At 39.9% G+C, this 20,651-nt stretch overlaps 1 protein-coding gene across 1 annotated transcript in view; it reads right to left on the reverse strand.

The window, feature by feature from the left end:
• Positions 1–2,896: 2,896 nt before the first annotated feature.
• The window catches only part of LOC119231606 (leucine-rich repeat-containing protein 37A-like), a 37,107-nt gene continuing 19,352 nt past the window's right edge, over positions 2,897–20,651 (reverse strand). Inside the window, exons 6-14 of the mRNA XM_037493305.2 lie at positions 15,256–15,327; positions 14,593–14,667; positions 13,072–13,190; positions 9,342–11,134; positions 8,849–8,953; positions 4,763–4,815; positions 3,747–3,801; positions 3,523–3,665; positions 2,897–3,127 (exon numbers count right to left, since the gene is read on the reverse strand). Coding sequence (XP_037349202.2) covers positions 3,034–3,127; positions 3,523–3,665; positions 3,747–3,801; positions 4,763–4,815; positions 8,849–8,953; positions 9,342–11,134; positions 13,072–13,190; positions 14,593–14,667; positions 15,256–15,327 — 2,509 coding nt within the window. The 3' untranslated portion in view covers positions 2,897–3,033. The remainder of the gene's footprint in view (positions 3,128–3,522; positions 3,666–3,746; positions 3,802–4,762; positions 4,816–8,848; positions 8,954–9,341; positions 11,135–13,071; positions 13,191–14,592; positions 14,668–15,255; positions 15,328–20,651) is intronic.

Genomic DNA, 20,651 nt, shown 5'->3' on the forward strand with positions numbered 1-20,651 from the left:
ACACATTCACGTGTAGGTAGCTGTGTTGGGCAGTGCAAAGCATAGAGAAGCACACTGGATACACTGTACACATCTTGTTCACTCAGCAAGGTAATCCCTAACCCAACCCAGAGAGCTGTGGGCCACCCCTTTTCAAATAAGCTCTAGAGTCTTCTGTATATACGATAACAACCACACCTCTCAACAACTTGAGGTTCCACTTTTATCAGCCTAAGCCTGAGATTGCTTGAAGAGTCCCTTTTAGGGACTGAGGGAAACAACTTACCATGAGTCACTTCCCTAAAGTATGCTCTCCTCCCACATGCCCGTGCATGGGATTCGTTGGTGATGGTGACATTCTTCAGGGTTAGTCATGGCTATCAGTGGTTCCCCTTGGAGTACTAAGTCTGCTGGGAAAAGCAAGCATCTGGGGTGGTTTTTGCTTTTGTCCTGGTGAGAGAGGCCAAAGAGATAAGAGGGGCTAAAGGGCTCTCCACTGAGGGCTTTGTGGAGCTGAGGGAATTTGGTGGGGCTACATTTTCTCTGACATTGCACTGCCTACAGCCCATCCAACTTTCATTCCAACAAGAACATTCCTAACACCAAAGGATCAACTCCAAGAGTTTCTCTAGTCACCTCTGAGGATGACTGCGTCATCAGCACCCAGTACCTCACCAGCTGCTCAGCTAAAATGACAATACCTTTTCCAGTCTCTGGCTTAGATGGCACTCTACCATGTGACTCCATGTAGACACCCCCACCCCCTCTCACAAAGCCTTGAACATCCACAAGGCGACAGAAAAAGGAGTAGGGTGCCAGGATCCCACCAAGTATGGAGGGCTTTCTCACTCTACCTGTGTATGAGGTAGGCTGATAGTGCTGGAAGCCCAGCAAGCACATTTCACAGATTCCCTGGCCAGCAGGGTTCTGCCAATAAGATGTTCTCATGGAAATGTGAAAAAGAGGCGGAAGTCATTCTGTCCCCTCTGCAGCAGCAGACATGCAGGCTGCATTGGATTCCACATGCCCACACCGGTTGGCAGCCTTGGGGGTGTGGGGCTGCAGTGACCTCAGCAGTGGTTTCCTGAAGTTCCCTTACTTTTGAGTGGCACCAGCAACTCAGGGTCTAAGGAAACTAGGCATGGTAAAGTAAGCCGAGGGGTAGTGGTGCAATCCTGCCACCCACAACTGTCATTACCAGACTGCTACCACCTCTCCAATCATAAGCACCAGCCTCTTGTATAAAATCTTTATTTTTGCTTGAAATACCCAGAGTGGTTCCTATTTTCCTGTGTTTTAAAATATCTGTAAATTCTTTTATTCTTTCTTCAAAAGGCAATTCTAGTCCCCTAATTATGTGTTATTAAAACCCTTCTCACTACAGAGTTCGAGCTCGCATGGGGTGTTTCTGTCCTTGTGGCCTAACAGTGTGACTTCAGGGTCTTGTACCATACCTGATCCACAATGGGGGAAGCAAAAGTGGCCACCACTAGCCCATCCTCAGTATTGTTTTCGGCTCTTTGATGGCAACCAGGGCCTGTGCTTCCCTGTAGGCCCACGCTGTGCAGCAGGGCAGTGTAAGAGCAGGCTGTGGAGGCCAATAGTCCTGAGTTAAAACCCTGCCTCACAGCTTTGCTTGTGTGGCCTTGGGTGCTTGCGTAGGGCGCCCACCTTCTTTGAGGCCTGTTTCCTTATCAGTCAGATGAGAATCATAAAATATCTTCCCCAATTGTTAGGCCAAATAAGACTATCAATGCCTAACTCAGCCTTGGCACCAAGCCAGCATGCAATCTGTGTGAGCTGCTGCTGCTTCCTGTCACTACTACTGCTTAGTCTTGTGTTTCGAGTATAGTAAATATCTGTTGGCTCACCAAAGTTGCCACATAAGGAGAAACTTTGGAAGGTCACTTGGTTGGGTACCAGGAGGATACTTGGCACCGGCCTCGCGTAGACAGACACCAGATAAGCCACTGACAGCTGTTGATCCAGTCGAGATCACTGGGCAGCATGATGTGCCTCCAGAGCTGTGCGCTATTGTCCCATGGTCAGGACACTGTTCACTGCATATTACCAAACCACTGGCAGTTATCTGTGCCCATTTAGGTAAATTATCAAATCTCGCGCATTTACAATGTCTTTTACACACTAATGCATTTAATTGGCTTACTAAATGTGATTAGAGTTTCTTTCCAGAAGGAGTAGGGGAAGCTGCATGGTCTGCAGATTGTGCTTACATTATCCCTTGGAATCATGCAGCCTTGGATCTGTGCTGGGTGAGGAAGGAAGTGGGTAGGTCTGGTGCTGGGGGAGCTGAGCAGCACATGTCTGACACTCAGAGGGATCAAGACAGGCTGGGGTGCCGTACATGCGGAAGGAGAAGTGGCTCCACCAATATGTTTTCTGAGACAAAGGCCCAGGAGGGCAAAGTTGGGCAGTTACTGCTCTCACATTCTTCTTTACCCCATCCCTAGCTTGATAGGATGGAGAACTCCCTTACCGAGACAGAGCACACATTTGTGCTTGAGTTTGTGAGTCTGGGAAAAAGATAGGCCTTAGTCCCGCAATGGGGAAGGCTCCATGATCCAATGTTTTGGCAACTCCAAAGACCCTTAAGAGGGACCAGAAGTGGATGATCTTCTTTGGGTCAGAGCTCAAGTATGTTGTGAATACCTGGTACTTGGTGAACCAAGGGGGAGAGAATAGATTGTTATTTACTAGTCTATACCACTCAAGGATTAGTTTTCTCATTCCTAGGCATGGATATATTGGGAAACAAGGGAAAAACACTCCTGTCCATTCCTTTTTGCCCAGATTACCTCTTGTGGAAGGACTGGCTGCCAGGAGGATTCTAGCTCCAGTTCTGCTTTCCTTCCCTGTGGCCCTTGTTATCTGTATGTAAATGTTCAACTATTTACATTTTAATTCCTTGCCACATGGCTCGAATTGGTTTTGAATTTATATATTTTAATATGATAAAATAAGTATTTTATAAGCAATGCTGTGAAGCCAGTATCTGAAAATAAAATTTGCAGGTGGCCCAAGGCAGGATGGGATTCACTCTGTGGTGGTCTCCTGAGCTGCCTCACTTTCCTCACCTGCCTCTTCAGTAGATTCTTCGGTCTTCTCTGTTGGAGTGTCACGGATCTCCCTGGAATGAGAAGAATAATGCCAAGAGTTAAACTTCTCATTACTTCTCATTTTATTTTATTATTTTTTTTTATTTTTTTTTAAGGTTTATTTATTTATTTATACAAGCACTGGGTACAGTCAGAAGCGCGGGAGGGTGAGAGAATTCACCAGAGCCAGAGCGGGGAGCAGAGCAGGCAGAAGGACCGAAGTACACTGCTGAGGGGAGCAGCGGGCGGCAGGAGAGGTCTGCGCGCCATGTGGGACCCTCCTCCGGTGGCCGGGGAGCAGCCGGGGATCGAACCGGCGCTGCAGAGGCTGCAGGCAGCTTCGCAACCCAGCGCTCAACCGCTGCGCCACCGGGGAGGCCCTACTTCTCATTTTAGATAAGCATTTTAAACTGCCCCAATCATTCACCTTGTATCCTTTTTGAAGATCTCATCCTCATCAGAAGAGTCCTTGTCATGTAGCTTCTGTGCCATGTTTTTCTTGCGTGTGGCATTAAGGGGTCTATACATGTCCCTAAGCCAAAGTGGCCGCCTTTTCCAGAAAAAGCCCTCCTAGGAAATAGAAAGGAAAATATTAATTTTGCATTTTCCCTGCTTTCTTCAGCTAACAGTACTTTATCTCCTCAAAGCTACCTGATTCTCATTTTCCGATAAACATCTCCTTTGCAGCAGAAATCCAAAGAAGCCCCTTGGAAAAGAACACACACAATTAGTGATTCATGCCACTTTCCATGTTTCCCACGTGTGTACCTCTGGTCTGACGAGGATGAGTGGGTTCCTCAGTCCATAATTACAATGAGCAAAATCTCCACAAACCTGGGATCTTGAAAATAATTCCATGCATGCTGGACTTCCAGTGTTTCTGGGGGAAACACTGTCTTCATGGGAGATAGTGGGGGAGACTTTATGTATGGCTGGCATGCAGTAGAGGCAGAATTTTTAGTCCCACTCATCTTCTTGGCCTTTGGCCAAGTGCGCTCTTGTAGCGAACAAACTGCATTTACCGCACTGGTACTAGAGTTTCTCCAGTGGAATTTTTTATCAGTCCCCTTTGGGCTTTGTCTCACAGGCATTTCTGGGAGAAGGGGACGAGGTGTTTCCATTTTCCTAGCTGCTTTATCTTACAAGTTGAATCACACCAGGTAAATTCCTGGGTCCAACTAGCAAAGTCATCTAGCTCACTAGCTTTCACACCGCAGGCTGTCACTGAGTCGTGAAATCAGGTTAAAGGTCCTGACCACAATCAAACACAAAATATTCTTTTTGAATATGAACAGAGGAGAAAAAAAAATCAGTGTGTATTATAAGTTTGTTTTAGAAACTAACTATGTCTATAAAGTATGTATGTCCTGAATTGAGACTTAAAATGTAGTTCACAGTCTACTACCAGCAGGGACAGGTAAAAACCAAAGCTTCTCCCTGCTTGTGCTCTCTTGTGAAAGCAGTGGGGCAGCAGGTGCTTCTGTGAGTCCCACCCTAACTCTGCCTTGGCTGGGAGCTAATCTTGCTGAATCTGGCCAAAGCATTAGGATAGCTAAGTATCCTTCCTGCCTTTGGTGGTTTTCTCACTGTGAAATAAGGCTGAAACAGGTAAATTTTAATCTCTAGTTCCAGAATTCTACTTTAAAAATTGCCAGACTAGTATTTACCTTGATCTTCCTTCTTTATCTTCTCTCTCTGATGCTGTTCTATGAGAATAAACCTGTTTTGGAAGAAAACATGATCATGATTATCTATCACCATTATCCCCAAAATCATTATTTATTCCTTTCTCGGTCTTATGACAACTATTTTGAGAACAGGGGAATTTTTTCCTCTGATTCTTCCACAGTACCTAACTTAGGATCTTGCATGCAGCTAGTAAATACATTTTATTCTTTGTTACAACATTCAATAAATAGTTCCAAATAAGCGGGAAAAGAATAAAACTACATCTAAAACATAAACAGCATTATTTTTAAAGTCAAGAACTAAAGTAGGATGTCTGTTGTTACTGCTATTTGTCACTGTTGGGGAAATATAATTAATGCAATAAGAAAACAAAGTATTAGAAAGGAAGAAACAACATATTTACATATGAAATAATGGAGAACTTAAAAAGACCAAGAGAATCAACTAAAATTCTACTGGAAGCAATAGGAAAATTCAGTAAGATAACTAAATACAAAATCAAGAAATCAATATACAAACTCCAGTAGCTTTTCTACATATGTTATGAAAAACTAATTAAAAAATAGAAATATTCCATTTGCAATATCAATAAAATATGCACAAAGTACCTAGGAATGAATGTAACAAAATGTGTAAGAACTTATTAAACATTTAAAATTTTCATTTTTAATATTAATGTAATTTTTAATGTAACATGAAAACTCTTGTGAAAGACAAAATAAATGAGCCTTGAGGAAAGACAAATGTTTCTATTTACATCAAAAATGGGAAAAGTTCAAGGGAATTCTGGACAGTAAAGCAAGTCAGAATGATAAAGACGACAATTAGACTTTACAAAGTGGACAATTTGACAAAGCAAAACACTTGTAAAAACTAGGAGACACTGATAGATGAAGCAAGGCTTCTGAGATTAAGAGGGAGGGAAAAGAGAAGTGGTTAAGGGGGTATATGGAACGGGAAAAAAAACAAACCTGCAAATTTGATGCAATACTACTCAAATCCCAAGATAAGGATTTTTGCTTTGTTTTGTTCATAAAAATTCATCAACTAACATTTGGTAGTGAAAATATGCAAGAACAGCCATGAAATGTATGAAAAAGAAGATCAAAGAGCAATAGCTTCCCCTAGTAAAGTATGTCATAAAGCATCCGTAATTTAGTAGTCTGATGCTGGTGCTGGTAACAGGGAAAGATGACTGCATCAACAGAACAGAGTCCAGATACAGATAGTAGTTTACATTAGTGAGGAAAGAATGAATCACGCAATAAAAATATTTTAAAACAATTGGATGGATGTTTGTGCGTGTGTGTGTCTGGGGGTGGGGGTGGATGAGATCCCTTACCTCATTTATATGAGAAAGCAAAACAAATTCCGGAGGGACTAAAAATATGAACAAATGTTGTAAATGTACTAGAAGAAAAGATCAGACTATTTTTATACCATGAGGTAACAAAGGCCTGGCTAACAACACCCACACTTCATAAACCAGAGGGTTGGCAGATAAGGTGACAGACTCTCAACACACTCCTCCTCTTCATAGTTCTTGCCACTTCCCCCCCTACCATGTTTGTCTTCTTTTTTGATTTATAAAATTCTCTTTATTAAATATGTCAATCCTTTCTGTGGTTTTCATCAGATTTCAATGTTTCAAATATTTCTGAGTGTTTTTGTCTTTAAGGAGACAAAGAGCAGTAGAACAAGGAGCACAGGCTTTATGGTCAGGAGAAAGTGTTCTGCTTCTGTTTTTGCCACTGGGACTTAAGTTGATCTCCACATATAGAAAAGGGCTGATAACACTCTCCTCACAGAGTTGTGGGGATTACATCAGACAATATATGGGCCGATATATGTGTTTCCCAATATATGGAAGACTGCCCTATACTTGGTATAAATCAGTGCTAAGTTTGCTAATGGTGTCAATTCTATCAAAGGTTTCTGTGGGTGTCAGGCACAGTTAAAACACTGGGAAATACATTTTTGGAAATACATTAAGGTGAGGAATAGGTAGCTGTTCAAATAGTTAGGCAGCTGTTCTATTACTATTTATCCATTTTCTTCAACATGAATGATTAGGACGTTAAAAGGTGACATTTCAAAGTCTTATGAATACATGGATCTGTCTGCTACTGAACTTGTATGCTACTTCAAATAATATTAGGTTGCATTATTCCTCACTGTGGAATTGACATAATGCCTCAACTCTTCCTTTGGATACTATTATTGCCTACTACAGTCATCTTTCCCTGTCACTACACTCTTGTTGTCTACTACACATAGTCCCTGTCCACAAAAAGTTTATCATCTAAATGGCATGAGGAAATAATGAGCATAGAGACACAAATGCAAGGTTAAATTACAAAGGAAGCAGTATAGGAGTTTATGGAAATTCCAGAAAAGTGATTTGCCACCTGGAGATGCTGACGGTACTCTGCTCAGTGGCCAGTGACTGACTTCCCAGAGGTCTTGGCTAAACTGACCCATGCTAGTACCCAGACTCTTAAACTCAGAAATCACTGTCCTCACCATGAGAGAACTCATTTCCCCCTATGGGGGCAGTCTCACATTATCAATATCATAGGCTTAACCAAAAATCAGAATGCCAGGACATCTGTTCTACACAAGCAGGAACTACTTTCTGCAGAGACAAGCCTCCATGACACCCAATCAGAAGGCTACTTTGGTGAAACAGAGTAAGAACAAAAGGTATCAGCTGAATCCAGGATTTAACGGAAAGGCCCGAGGTAGCTGGATCCATCCCTCTCCCCCACAGGAATATCCTGGCTAGTGGATCCGACTCTCTACATCTGCTTCTTGAGATGCTATCTCTATTCTTGGGCAATGCTAGGATGGGCACTGCCCATGTTAATCTCTTCCTCACCTTTTCTATGCTTTTAGACATGTTTCTATGCAAATAGACATGTTTCCCTTTAGCCATTAATACATCCAGTCAGGTTTCCTCAAGTCCCATAGAGCAGGTTGCCATTTGGTCATTACATATCTCTGCTCTGCTCTGTGGTTGTGTTAATCTTGGTGTTTTTCTTGGAGAGCTACATTTTAAAAATACGTTTACAACATTTTTAAGTTCTCAGGGGAGGTGCTAACTCATATTAGCCCCTATGAAATGCAAAAAGAACAGAAGGATTAGGACTAGAAAGGCTGGAAATCCAGGGAAAGCTTTATGAAGAAAGACAAACTTGGGTTGGCTGTGGAGAGACTCACAGGACTTCCATGGGCAGAGAGAAACAAGGGAATTTTAGACAAAGGCAGAGTCAAAAGTGGGGCTGGGCGTGGTGTGACTATGGCATGGTGAGGAGCCTCTGGTGGGAATGGAGGGCTGCCATGAGACCAGAAAGGATAAGGAAAATCAGGTTGGGTTGGTAGAGTCAGGACTGCCAGCTTACGAAAGCGCTCTTTTAATGGTAGCATCTGCCTGCTGGGAAAAGCAACGACCATTATGTAATAGAATGAAAGATAAACAGACAAGCTCCAGGAGGCTACCATAAATATGACATACTTTAAAGCATCTGGATGTAAAATTGTAGCTGCAGTACCTTAACGGAAGGTTATTTACACAACCACTTACACGCTGGAGAAGAAAGCTGCTAAGTAAATGGACAGGACAGCACTTCTCTTTTAGCCATACCCTTTCTCCCAGACAGACTTACAGCTCCATGGGGGTGGATATTATTTCTCTTTCATCACTTCAGTCAAAGGAAAGAAAACAGTGGTGGAATGATAGCACTGAGTGGTGATTACAGGTTCCTGACATACTTTTGAATTTAAGAAATTTTATTATTATGTCAACCCTGGCCTTCTTAAACTCAACTTTTCAAAATAGTGCAATGGCTTGTTATCTTGGCTTCAATTCCAGAGACCTCCTGCATTGAGGTTCCTTAAAAATAATCCTGGGTGCATATATTTTGCAATAAAAAGAACAAAACATAACTCAGAACTTGTGACTGAAAATATCAGGTAATAGTAGGAGGGAAAGTGGTTTTGTTTGTGAGTTATGATTCTACTAAAAAACAGACTGGATTTGGGAAAGCTGAATTAATTGTTCTTACCTCGATGAGACAGAAGATTATGATCAAAATCATTACCACTGTAGTCACAGATATTGCCAAGATGAGTTTGTTGTTATAGCCATATCCTGGGACTTCTTTTGTGAGCTAGGAAAAAAAATTTTTTAAAAACAAAGAGATGGAATGAATGAAAGCTAGCTGTATTTTTAAAGCTATTCTCAAGAACATCTAACTATCCTTGAACTGCTCTAAAGCCCCATCCTTCCAGGTGAGTAGCTTATGTTCTTAGAGAACACAGCGCGTCTAATGTGTTACGTAATCTCACCATTAGCATTTTCTTCTACAATTCATTTAGTTTGTGTGTTCGGTCCACTTCTTGTCTAAACTGAGGCGGGATCACTGTCTGCCAAAGTGACATGGCCAAGACGAGGTACAGACTAGGAGCCCCTGGTCTTCCTTCTTGAATGCCTTAATGGCATGACCCAAACTGACGAAGAGCCCAAACTGTTTTTGGAGTTTTGGGAGTTGTCCTCACCTCACTTGACTTCTGCTCTTTCTGTTCGCTCTGGACTTCTGTGCTCTCGTTGATGTAGTTCTCAGTTTTCCATTGGTCTGTATCCCATTCGGCCTTGGACACCTTTACTTCTTGCTGCTCACTGAGAAGCTTCATCAGGAGACCTGTTCTGGAGATGAGCTTGGCACAGGCCAGTTGCACTTGGGTCTCAGAACAGTCCATTTTCAAAGTCCGGATAACATGAGAAATGAGCCTTCTCACGTCATTGTTGGGAATGAGGGACCGTAACTGCTGGTTTAGTTGAATTTCAAATTGATCACCTGGTGAGGAAAACGGCAAAAACGTGGAGCTTGTGGGCCTGCCAGGTAAGTCAGTGCCCATGTCGTGGTATTCCCATTGTGTTTCATTAGTTTGTTTAACAGTTGGCATAAAGTTGTTTGCAGTAACAGCAGAAAGTGAAGAGGAAAAATTCTTATCAGCATTGATTTCAGGGCTAGTTTCTTTTGGCATAGTAGTGTTTTCTGTAGGAATATTTTCTTCAAAAACATTTTCTGTACTTTTTTCTACAGTACTGTTTTCTATGGAAAATTCTGGAAGAGCATATAAATCTGGGAAAAGATTTTCCTGAGAATTCATTTCTCCTGAGGATGAAAAATCTTCCCGGGAGGGGGAATTTATGAGGCGCCTCACTGCAGAGAATGGAGGCTTGTTTGCAAGCATCAGTCTATTGTTTGAAGTTTCCTTTTTGAATTTTGGACTCACTTTAGCCTTGGGTGTTCTGTGGGCTACATGAGAGCGAAGTTTATGAGAGAGGTATATTTTTCTGGAACGTGATGGTTCAGAAGTCTTCATATTTCTAACTCTAGCCTTTGCATTTTCTAAAACAAAAATAGTGTAGCTTAAGTCTTTTGACTTATTTTTAGCTTCAGGTAAGGGTTTGAGAGTAGTGGAGCCTGAAGATCTCCTCATGGAGTTTTTCAGGAAAGAAGAGACAGCTGCCTTATGTTCCTTTATGAACGAAGGCTTAGTGTTGAAGGCATTTCCCACTAATTTCCTGGGCCTCCGCACCATGTGCAGCTTTTCCAGTTTCCTTGGGGCTGGTCTTTGGAGTTGTCTTCCTTTGGCAACATTCTCTGCAGATGACAGGGCATTTTGTTTCCTCTTGATGCTCTTATCTCTCACTTCTTTGAAGTATCTTTTCTGTATGCCCCTTGGGCCCTTAAGGACCTTGTTGACTCTCAGCAGCCTTTTCTTTACACCCTGAGTCTTTTTCTGTGGTCGGGCAGTTTCTAATTTCTTTGGAAAGATTTGGCGTTTAAATTTGGGACCTAAAAGATTGGAACGTACAAGCATGGCAGTTTTTTCTTTCTTTTTCACCTCATCGATTTTTTCTTGAATTTCTGCATCTAACAAATTTTCCAGAAAATAGAGTTTCCGCAATTTATTTTTGTAAGTTGAATTGTTAGACTCAGTTTTAATAGACGGGTTCCCTGTGCTGTTTTTCAAATGACCCAGAGGCTTATCTCCATACTGTACATTTGAAAAAAGAAGTTTAATGAATGGTAATAATGTTGATTCTACATCTTCTAGATTTCCCTCCGAGAAATAAGGCAGTATATAATTTAGTGCACTAATAACATCACTTTCATCATTAAAGTCTAGCTGCTCATTCATGAAGGCTGAAAAATTGATGCCGTTTATGTCTGAGGATGGCTTTTCTGGCTCAATAGTCAGCTCAGTGCTGGTGCTCTTCTTTCGAGCTTGTAATACTCTCATGAATGATCCTTCGGTATTCCCTATGGATGCTTCTTCATCTGTCAAAAAAGAAGAATTGCCTTTGAAAATGAAAGACTGGGGGGACAGCATTTTGTTGATCCACAGTGGTACATCCCAGTTGAATAAATAGGAATTAGCAAACATTTCAGTGCCAATTTAGAGGACAAAAATAAACACAAACTTAAACTGACTATTGGCAATAACCAAAGGAGAAGATATCTTTTGAAAAAGTGGAAATCTACTCAGAACACTACATAAATGAAATATAGTAACTATATTTAGGATTTTCCATTGATCCCCAAGAGACAAGCTCCCAGTATTCAAGAAAAGCCAAGGCTAGAAGACAAATATTCCCCAGTTCAGTTAGATTCTCTTTCGATCTACTACTATGTCACACTCATAGAGCCCAATCCTGTCCTGCCTCAGATGCAGAGGCATCTGAGATGAGACATCGCCCTCCACCTCTACAGTATGCTCATGTTCTTGGTATGATCACAGGGGGCCATGACAATACCCACTAGCAGGCCTTCATCCAGATATGCCCTTTTCCACCTACCCACTGATTTCTTTGCCTGGGCCCCAGTCCCATATATTCCAGGCTCTATAATAGTGCTACACAGGGTGGGGGGGGAAACCCACTATGTTCACCCTGTCTTTAATTAAATCTGGGCAGGTATCTAGGTATAGGTTAAGGGATTTACCAGGTTGGATGCCTATGTGGAATATTTATTAAATCGATGAAATAATACTTTAGGTCCTAAGATGCAGAAGGGAAAAAGCAACTTGTGTCAGATGCTTGCTTTGCTCTCATTTCATTTGTTTTCTGATATTTTCATCTTTACTTGGGGAACCATTCAGAATTTCTGACTGCAGCTGGGTCTTCTTTCCAGAAGAATTAAAAGGACTTTTGGTGGTGGTGAGGGTCAGAAGAGGAGGTAAGGTTAGTGAGAAGGGAGGAGCATGGAGATTTCTTAAGAAAATAAAATTGGAAATTGCTGGAAATGATCCAGCAGTATCTCTGACAGGTATTTGCCCAAGGAATATGAAAACTCTAATATGAAAGAGACATATGCATGCCTATGTTTATAGAAGCACTGCCCCAACATTTGCTAAATCATAGACCCAACTTAAGCATCCATTGATAAACAGCTGGATAAAGAAACTGTGGTATATATACTCAATGGAACACTATTTAGATGTTTAAAATATAAAATAGTGCTTTTTGTATTAATGGAATAACCATGGGGTGATATCTAAGTGAAATAAGTTAGAAAATGAAAGATACCGATTTCACTTATCTGTGGAATACAAATAACCAAAAAATATATACTGGTAAAATATGGCAAAAACAAATCTTAGACTTAGTGAAAAAAAGTTACTGGTTACCAAAGGGAACAGCGGGAGGAGAGAAGGGATAGTGGGGGGAAGGGGGTAGGGCAGTGGCAAGGGAGTTCTGGGCAGGAGGCGGGGTGTGAGGGAAGCACATGCATATATGGAGGAGTAAACATGTAACCCTAAAGTTATATACACAAGTAAGTGACTGGCAAATTTTTAAAAATTCTCAATAAAAAAGCAGCAGCGCTTAAATTCTTTTATAAAATTGCAAAAACCAACACAATAAATGAAAATTTATCTATATCTCTCCTATAAGGCAAGGGCACTTGAGACCTAATATACATATAAAACAAGTTTATAAACTATGATGCACTACACATGAATAAGTTCCCATCTGAGGGCAAAGTACCAAGCAGGAAGCGTGGTGAATGTTATATGACCATTTATGTTAATCCCTTCCTCTCCATCTTAATATAACAGACTGACTTTTAACAAGGGAGTAGTTCTTAGAAACTTAGGAAGTTGAACTCTGAATGAATAAAAATAATACAACTATATTATTAGTAAGAAAATGTATCATCATTGATTAAAAATTTAAACAAATAAAATAAAAATTGATCATCAGGCAATACAGACTCACCACAATGTGTGGTGTTTGTCAGACATTCATTATCACAATGCAGCTTGACTGTCTTGCAGACAACCTCAATAGTATTTTTGAATCGACAGAGACAGCAGGCCAGATGACTAGGTAAAATTCTATAAATGGAAACATAGAGAATCAAATTAGTGGTAAAGAAATTACTTATGAATTTTGGAAAGGCAGGTGAAGGCCACGACGGGGCTATATCAAAAGAAGTTCTTGGGGCATATAACCCAAATAGTTGGGTCGGGACCACCTGACAAATTGTTGCTTTTAAATAGTGTAAATATATAGAGGACAAAGGTGGCCAATAGAAGAATAAGGGTGGCAGTGGGTATAAAGAATGCCTAAAATAAAGGCAATAGGAATTAGAATTGGATGATATTGATCTGTAGTTTGATTCAGAAGTGTCTCCTCCCAACCTAAAAGTCTCACTTGGGTTGAAAGTACACAGGGAGACAGTAGACTTGAAGAGTAACTAAGTCCCCAATGTCTAGTGTTCGCTTCTCAATTCCTAGTTGTGAGTGGTAAGTATACTAGGAATTATTCTAGGTATAAAAAACAGCTTGGTTTAACCCACATCATGTAGCTAAGCAATAACAGGTCACATTGGTGGAAACTGGACAATTAGAAAAAAAAATTCAAAAGAGTAACAATTAAAAATGGATTTGAATACACTTAATTAAAAAAGATATTGCAGAAATGAATAGACACTAAGCATTGCCAACTACTAGAGAAGTACAAATTAAAACCATAATGAGCTACACCTACCCAACTACTAACAAGGCTAAAAATGTTTTTTACAAACAAATAAAAGGAGCGGGTAAAGACATGGAGCAAGCACAGCTCCACATACTGCTGCTGGGAATGCAGACACTTTCGAAAACAGTTTAGTAGTTTATTAAAAAGCTAAATATGTACTTAGCATATGATGCAGCAAGCTCACCTTTAGGTATTTACCCCAAAGAAATGAAAACATGTTCACACAAAGATGTGCATTTCAGTGTTTTTAGCAGCTTTATTCATAGTAGCCCCCAAACTAGAAGCAACTCAAATGCTCATTAACTGATGAGCATAGAAACAAATTGGTATAGTAACATAACTAGAATACTACTTAGCGATAAAAAGGAATGGACTGCAGACAGGGGCAACAGGGTTGACAAATCTCAAAAGGATTATGCTAAACCAAACACAAAGAGGTATACACTATACTAATTCATTCATGAGACATTCTAGGAAAGGCAAAACTATAAGGACAAAAATCAGTTCGGTGGTTACCAGGGGCTGTTGATATGAGGACCATGCTGACTATAAAGGGTCATGAAGAGGTCTTTTTGGGGTGATAGAAGTGTCCTATATCTCGAAGTTGTGTAGTTACTTAAATATATGTTTCTCAGAACTCACTTAACTGTCACACTTAAAAAGAGTGAACTTTATTACCTCGATAAACCTAAGAAAATAATGAAAGAAACCTAAATAACAATTAAGCTAAAATAAATGTAAGGAAAGTCAACTTACAGTTTTTCCAAGTCGAGGGTCATCATGAGGATGCTCTCAATTGTCCCAAGTGATACGTGTGTTGTTCCCATATCTCTGAGGAACAAAGTCAGACATGCATGATATGAACCCAAGTACTAAAATTCTCTGCTTAAAGAGATAACTTAATAACATGATTAATTCTATTCCAGCTTCTCTATAAAGCCAGATTTGCAAGAGTTTATTTGCCATAGGTAATAATTCCAGAGAGCTCTTATTGAAAAAATAGTTCTTTTCATCAGATTGAACTTCATCAAATTTTCTTTGTATTGGTCAGAACAATCTTTTTTTTTTTTTTTAAACCTTTATCCTACTTCTCATTCTCAATTGTATCTGCTTCTTCTGTTTTCTTTGAAAAATAACATAACCTTTTCCTCTTTCTTTCTGGGGAAAATGATATTTCTAAATGCATTTGTATGTTTCATATCTGTATGAGTTCTTCAACACTGCTCTCTTCCTTTGCTGGCTGTCATACCCATATACATTCTTTTAGTTTAGTTTTTTTTTTTTTGCCAGTAATTCTTATTTCAATAACCCAACTAAAATTAAAGACTTTTTTATTCTAAGTGCAAATATTTAATCTTTGACAAAAGTATAAAAGAGCAGAAATCATCTCATGAGACATGAGATTGTTACAATACTTACAAATATTTTAATGCTGGCAATTTAAAAAGAAATGAATCTTCAACAGTTGTCAGAGGATTACGACTGAGGATTCTAAAAAATACAATGAAATTAAATTTATTCGAATTTTCAATAATTACTATGAAAGTTTATATATTTATTTATTTATTTTGGTATGGCTCTTGAAGGTAAAAAAAAATCATTTTCTATGTTAACCTATAAGTCGCCCTTAGAATCTGTAAAGCACTCTTCCTTTGGGAATTATTCAGATTTCTATATGATAAAGTGGAGAAAGAAAAAAATAGGAAAAAAGTGGATAGCACAGGGGCCTCCCTGGTGGCACAGCAGTTGAGCGCTGGGTTGCGAATCTGCCTGCAGCCTCTGCAGTGCCAGTTCGATCCCCGGCTGCTCCCCGGCCACCAGAGGAGGGTCCCACATGGCGCGCAGAACTCTCCTGCTGCCCGCTGCTCCCCTCAGCAGTGTACTTCGGTCCTTCCGCCTGCTCTGCTCCCCGCTCTGGCTCTGGTGAATTCTCTTACCTTCCTGCGCTTCTGGCTGTACCCAGTGCTTGTATAAATAAATAAATAAATAAATAAATAAATAAATAAATAGAATAAATCTTAAAAAAAAAAAGTGGATAGCACAGAAGATATATGCCAAAACCTTTTTTAAGTTGAAAATCCTAGAAGTGACTATGCTAGTAGGATGTCCTTACTCTGTAGGAAATATTATTTCTAGTATTTTCCATAACTCAAAGTGCTTTTGTTTGATCTCTTAAGATTTTAAACAACTTTGAACTTTAATCTACCCAAGTAGATGAAATATAGCACAATTTCCTGGTTTTGGAGTCACAGGAGGGATGAATCTAAGTGGAAGTGGTGAAGCCATCCCCTCTCACACACTCCCCTGTACACACTTGTATGACAGCCTTTCTTACAGTAATGTAATCTCCTGTCTACTGGCCAGTCTTCTGGACTATCAGTTCCTGGAGGGCAGGAACCATATTTTATTGTCATCCTGTCTGACATAATACCTGATATTTACTAGATATTTAAGAAATGTTTTTGAACAAACAAATGACATTGTTTACATAACAATTAAATGAACAAATTCATTTTTGACACAAATTTTTATTCAAAAATGCTGGAAAAGATGTTCTTCTTAACTCTTTAAAACAAATAAGAAAAAACAAATCCCCAAAAGAAATAGAAAGAGGGCCTCCCCTGGTGGTGCAGCAGTTGAGCACTGGGCTGTGAAGCTGCCCGCAGCCTCTGCAGCACCAGTTCGATCCTGGCCACCGGCGAGGGTCCCACATGGCACACAGACCTCTCCTGTTGCGCCCACTGCTCCCCTCAGCAGTGTATTTCATCACTCTGCCTGTTCTGTTCCCCGCTCTGGCTCTGGTGAATCCTCTCACCCTCCCATGCTTCTGACTGCACCCAGTGCTTATATAAATAAATAAATAAATCTTTAAAAAAATAAATAAATCTTAAAAAAAAAAAAAACAGAAAGAAAGAAAAGAAATCTGTGTTTAGGTTAAGTCAAGAATCATGAAGTACATATGGAATCACCAAAAACCCCGAGTAGTCAAAGCTCTCCTGAAAAAAAAAGAAGGGAATGGAGGCATCACACTCCCAGACTTCAAACTATACTTCAAAGCCATAATCATCAAAACTGCATGGTATTGGAACAAGAACAGACACACAGACCAATGGAATTGAATAGAAAATCCAGAAATAAACCCACAGATTTATGGTCAACTAATCTTTGACAAAAGAGCAAAGAATATGCACTGGAGCAAAGAAAGCCTGTTCAATAAATGGTGCTGGGAAAACTGGGTCACTACATGCAAAAGAATGAAGCTTGACTACTACCGAACACCATGCACAAAAACCAAATCAAAATGGATTAAAGAATTAGACATAAGACCTGAAACCATAAAATACATAGAAGGAAATATAGGCGAAACACTACATGATATGCACATCAAAGACATCTCTACAGACACATCACCCAAAGCAGTGATAGTGAAGGCAAAGATAAACAGCTGGGACTACATCAAATTAAAGAGCTTCTGCACAGCAAAAGAGACAGTAACAAAACCAAAGAGAAACCCCACCGATTGGGAGAACATTTTTGCACATAACACTAATGATAAAGGACTGATCACAAAAATCTGCAAAGAGCTGATGAGACTCAACAACAAAGAAAATAATCCAGTCAAAAAATGGGCAGAAGAGCTAAAAAGAAATTTCTCTGAAGAGGAAATGAAAATGGCCAACAGGCATATGAAAAAATGTTCAACATCACTTGTAATCAGGGAAATGCAAATCAAAACTACCATGAGATACCATCTTACACCAGTGAGAATGGCACATATTAAAAAAACTAGCAACAACAAATGTTGGCGAGGGTGTGGAGAAAAAGGAACTCTCCTGCACTGCTGGTGGGAGTGCAAACTGGTCCAACCACTATGGAGAGCTGTGTGGAGATTTCTGGACCTACTAAACATAGAGCTTCCATATGATCCAGCAATTCCACTCCTAGGTATTTACCCAAAGGACACAGAAACATCAATTCCAAAGAACACCTGCACCCCTATGTTTATAGCAGCACTATTTACAATAGCTAAGCTTTGGAAACAGCCCAAATGCCCAAAAATAGATGACTGGATCAGGAAGATGTGGTACATATACACCATGGAATATTACTCAGCATTCAAAAAAGATAAACACATGCAATTTGAAGCAACATGGATGGAGCTGGAAGGGATCATGCTCAGTGAAATAAGTCAGAAAGAAAAAGAAAAATACCGGATGGTCTCACTCATAGCAGGAATCTAAGAAAACTTAAATAAGGGACCAGGAAAAAGAATAACTATAAGAAAGAAAATATCAAAATCAACAAACAACTATGAACCAGAGACACTCTATGGGAGGTGGGGGGCGGGGAAAGGAGGGATTGGGGTCAAAATAAGGGGGTTGTAATTGTATGGGGAATATAAAAATAAAATTTAAATAAAAAATTAAATTAAATTAAAAAAGAATCATGAAGTATACTTTTGCAGAATATTATAAAGATAATTATCACAATGGCTATTGGGTTGCCAGGAATCTGTGATTAGCATTTCACATTTAATCTGCACAATAACCTTTTGTGGTAGATATTATTAACACCCCATTTTACAACTTAGGAAACTGAGGCACAGAGAGATTATATAACTTGTCCTAGGCCATCAAGTTAGTAAGAAGCTGAGCTGGATTTAAATTCAGTTAGGACTCCAAAGCCAGAATGAATTAAAGGGGTTTAAAAGAACTGTTACTTTAATCTTAATATCTGAGAGCACTAAATCAATACCTTTTCAAAGGTCATCTATGCATTCTGAGAGTCTCTAAGAATTACATTTTCTCTTGTATTCCTTTTCCCTAATCATTTCCCATGATCAAGTATTTAATTAGCCTCTATTGTCACTGAGATGGGAAACTTAAAACAATGTTGTAGATGAATTAATAAAAATGGCGGAATAAGGACATCTGAAAATTCAGCTCCCTATAAAAGCAACAACAACAAACTACTGGCAAAAATTATCATGATCAACTATTTCAGAACTCTGGAAATTTAACCAATGGCTTGCAGCAAACTTGGTAATTTTAAGAACAGTGAGATTTGTCTTTAACTTATCCAATGTCATTATTCTCTATCCCAGAGGTGGACTGGAAAAAACAAAAAACAATAATGGGTAGATGTTTTAATATGGCAGCTGCATGGATAACAACTTGGACAAAAAAACAGCCTAGCCAAAAAGCTTAAAAGTAAAAGTTGAAGAATGTCCATAGAGGCTCAGGTTCTCTGTGATCAAAGAGTGTGGTCATTGTCAAGACTGAGGGCCATGCAATTTGTTCTTGCCTTGGGACCTTCTAGATTTTTTAGTACCATTAACTTGTCTCATTTGTAACAGTAGTCAATAGTAAGATAAGGTTATGAAGAGAAAGGTTGTGATTGTCACATGTATGTTTCTTTAAGTGCAGTTCCTCAAACCTTGAGGCTCTGAATGTCATTTGCTTTGAAAAACATTTTTTTTTTTTTTTTTTTGGCATTAAAATGCTGCGTGCAGGGCCTCCCTGGTGGCGCAAGGGGTAAAGCACTGCACTATGAAGCAATCCACAGCCTCTGCAGCACGAGTTCGATCCCCGGCCGGCCAGGGAGCTACCCACATGGTGCAGCAACCTCTCCTGTCTCGCCCGCTGTTGCCCTCAGCAGTGTATTTCAGCCAGTCTGCCTGTTCTGTTCCTCGCTCTGTCTCTGGTGGATCCTCTCGCCCCCCTCACCACCCCTGAATCTCTGGCCTGTACACCAGATCTTGTATGCATAAATAAATCTTTAATAAAATAAAATAAAATAAAATAATAAAATAAAATAAAATAAAATGCTGTGTGTAAACAACTGCTTCCATCGTGGCATCTCCCCCTCCTCAACTTCCCAGTCATTAAGAATGACTACAAAGCAACATGTAGCAAAAACAATTTAGCAAAGTTTGTTTTCCTCCAAAAATTTCTCAGCTCACCAATCTTTGACTCCTTCTTAATTAGCTTACCCATGGAAGTGTACCCAGTGTTTCCTCTTAATCAGGCAGCCCTTCTCCAACTGAGATTAATGTCCTTGCATTTAACCCCAGTGAAATCAAATATTGGGCCAACCTAAATTATCCTATTTCCTCCTCCTGTTTTTAGTGCAATCTTTCCTCACTAAGGTTGGACCTGGGCAAAGCAGAGAGTGAGAAAGAAATGATTCATCAGCTCGTATTTGGGGACCTATGAAGCAACTCTTCCCCATAAACCACAACACGAACAGTTTTAGATTCACAGTGGACACTGCACTGCAGATCACTTCCATTTTGGTTTAATTCCCTTATTTTATAGACAAAAGTTCTGTTAACTCCTAATCCATTGCCTTTTGACATTCATAGGCTTATATTTGGGGAGTAAAAAGACTCTCAAAGTGTAAGAAGTATTGTTCAAAATCACTTTTAAAAAACATATCATATTTGGGGCCTCCCTGGTGGCGCAGGGGTTAAGGACAGCTCTATCAAGCTATCGCCAGCCACTGCAGCACAAGTTCTATCTCCAGCCCACCAGGGAGCAACCCACATGGCATAGCAGACTTCTATCTCATCCGCCTGCTGCTTCCTTCAGCAGTGTGTTTCAGTGGATCTGCCTATTCTGCAACCCACTCTGTCTCTGGTGAATCCTCTCACCCTCTGCACCTCTGGCTTACACCCCAGTTCTTGTATGTATAAATAAATAAAACATTAAAAAATATACCATATTTGAAGGAGAAAACTCAATTTTTGCATAAGACATATGCTATAGAACAATGAGACAGATTAAAGGTAGCTTGCAAAACAAGGGAACATCTCT

Source organism: Talpa occidentalis, unplaced genomic scaffold (genome assembly GCF_014898055.3).
Source record: "Talpa occidentalis isolate TD23 unplaced genomic scaffold, MPIMG_talOcc4v2.1 talOcc4.7, whole genome shotgun sequence".
In the NCBI taxonomy this organism is placed as follows: Eukaryota; Metazoa; Chordata; class Mammalia; order Eulipotyphla; family Talpidae; genus Talpa; species Talpa occidentalis.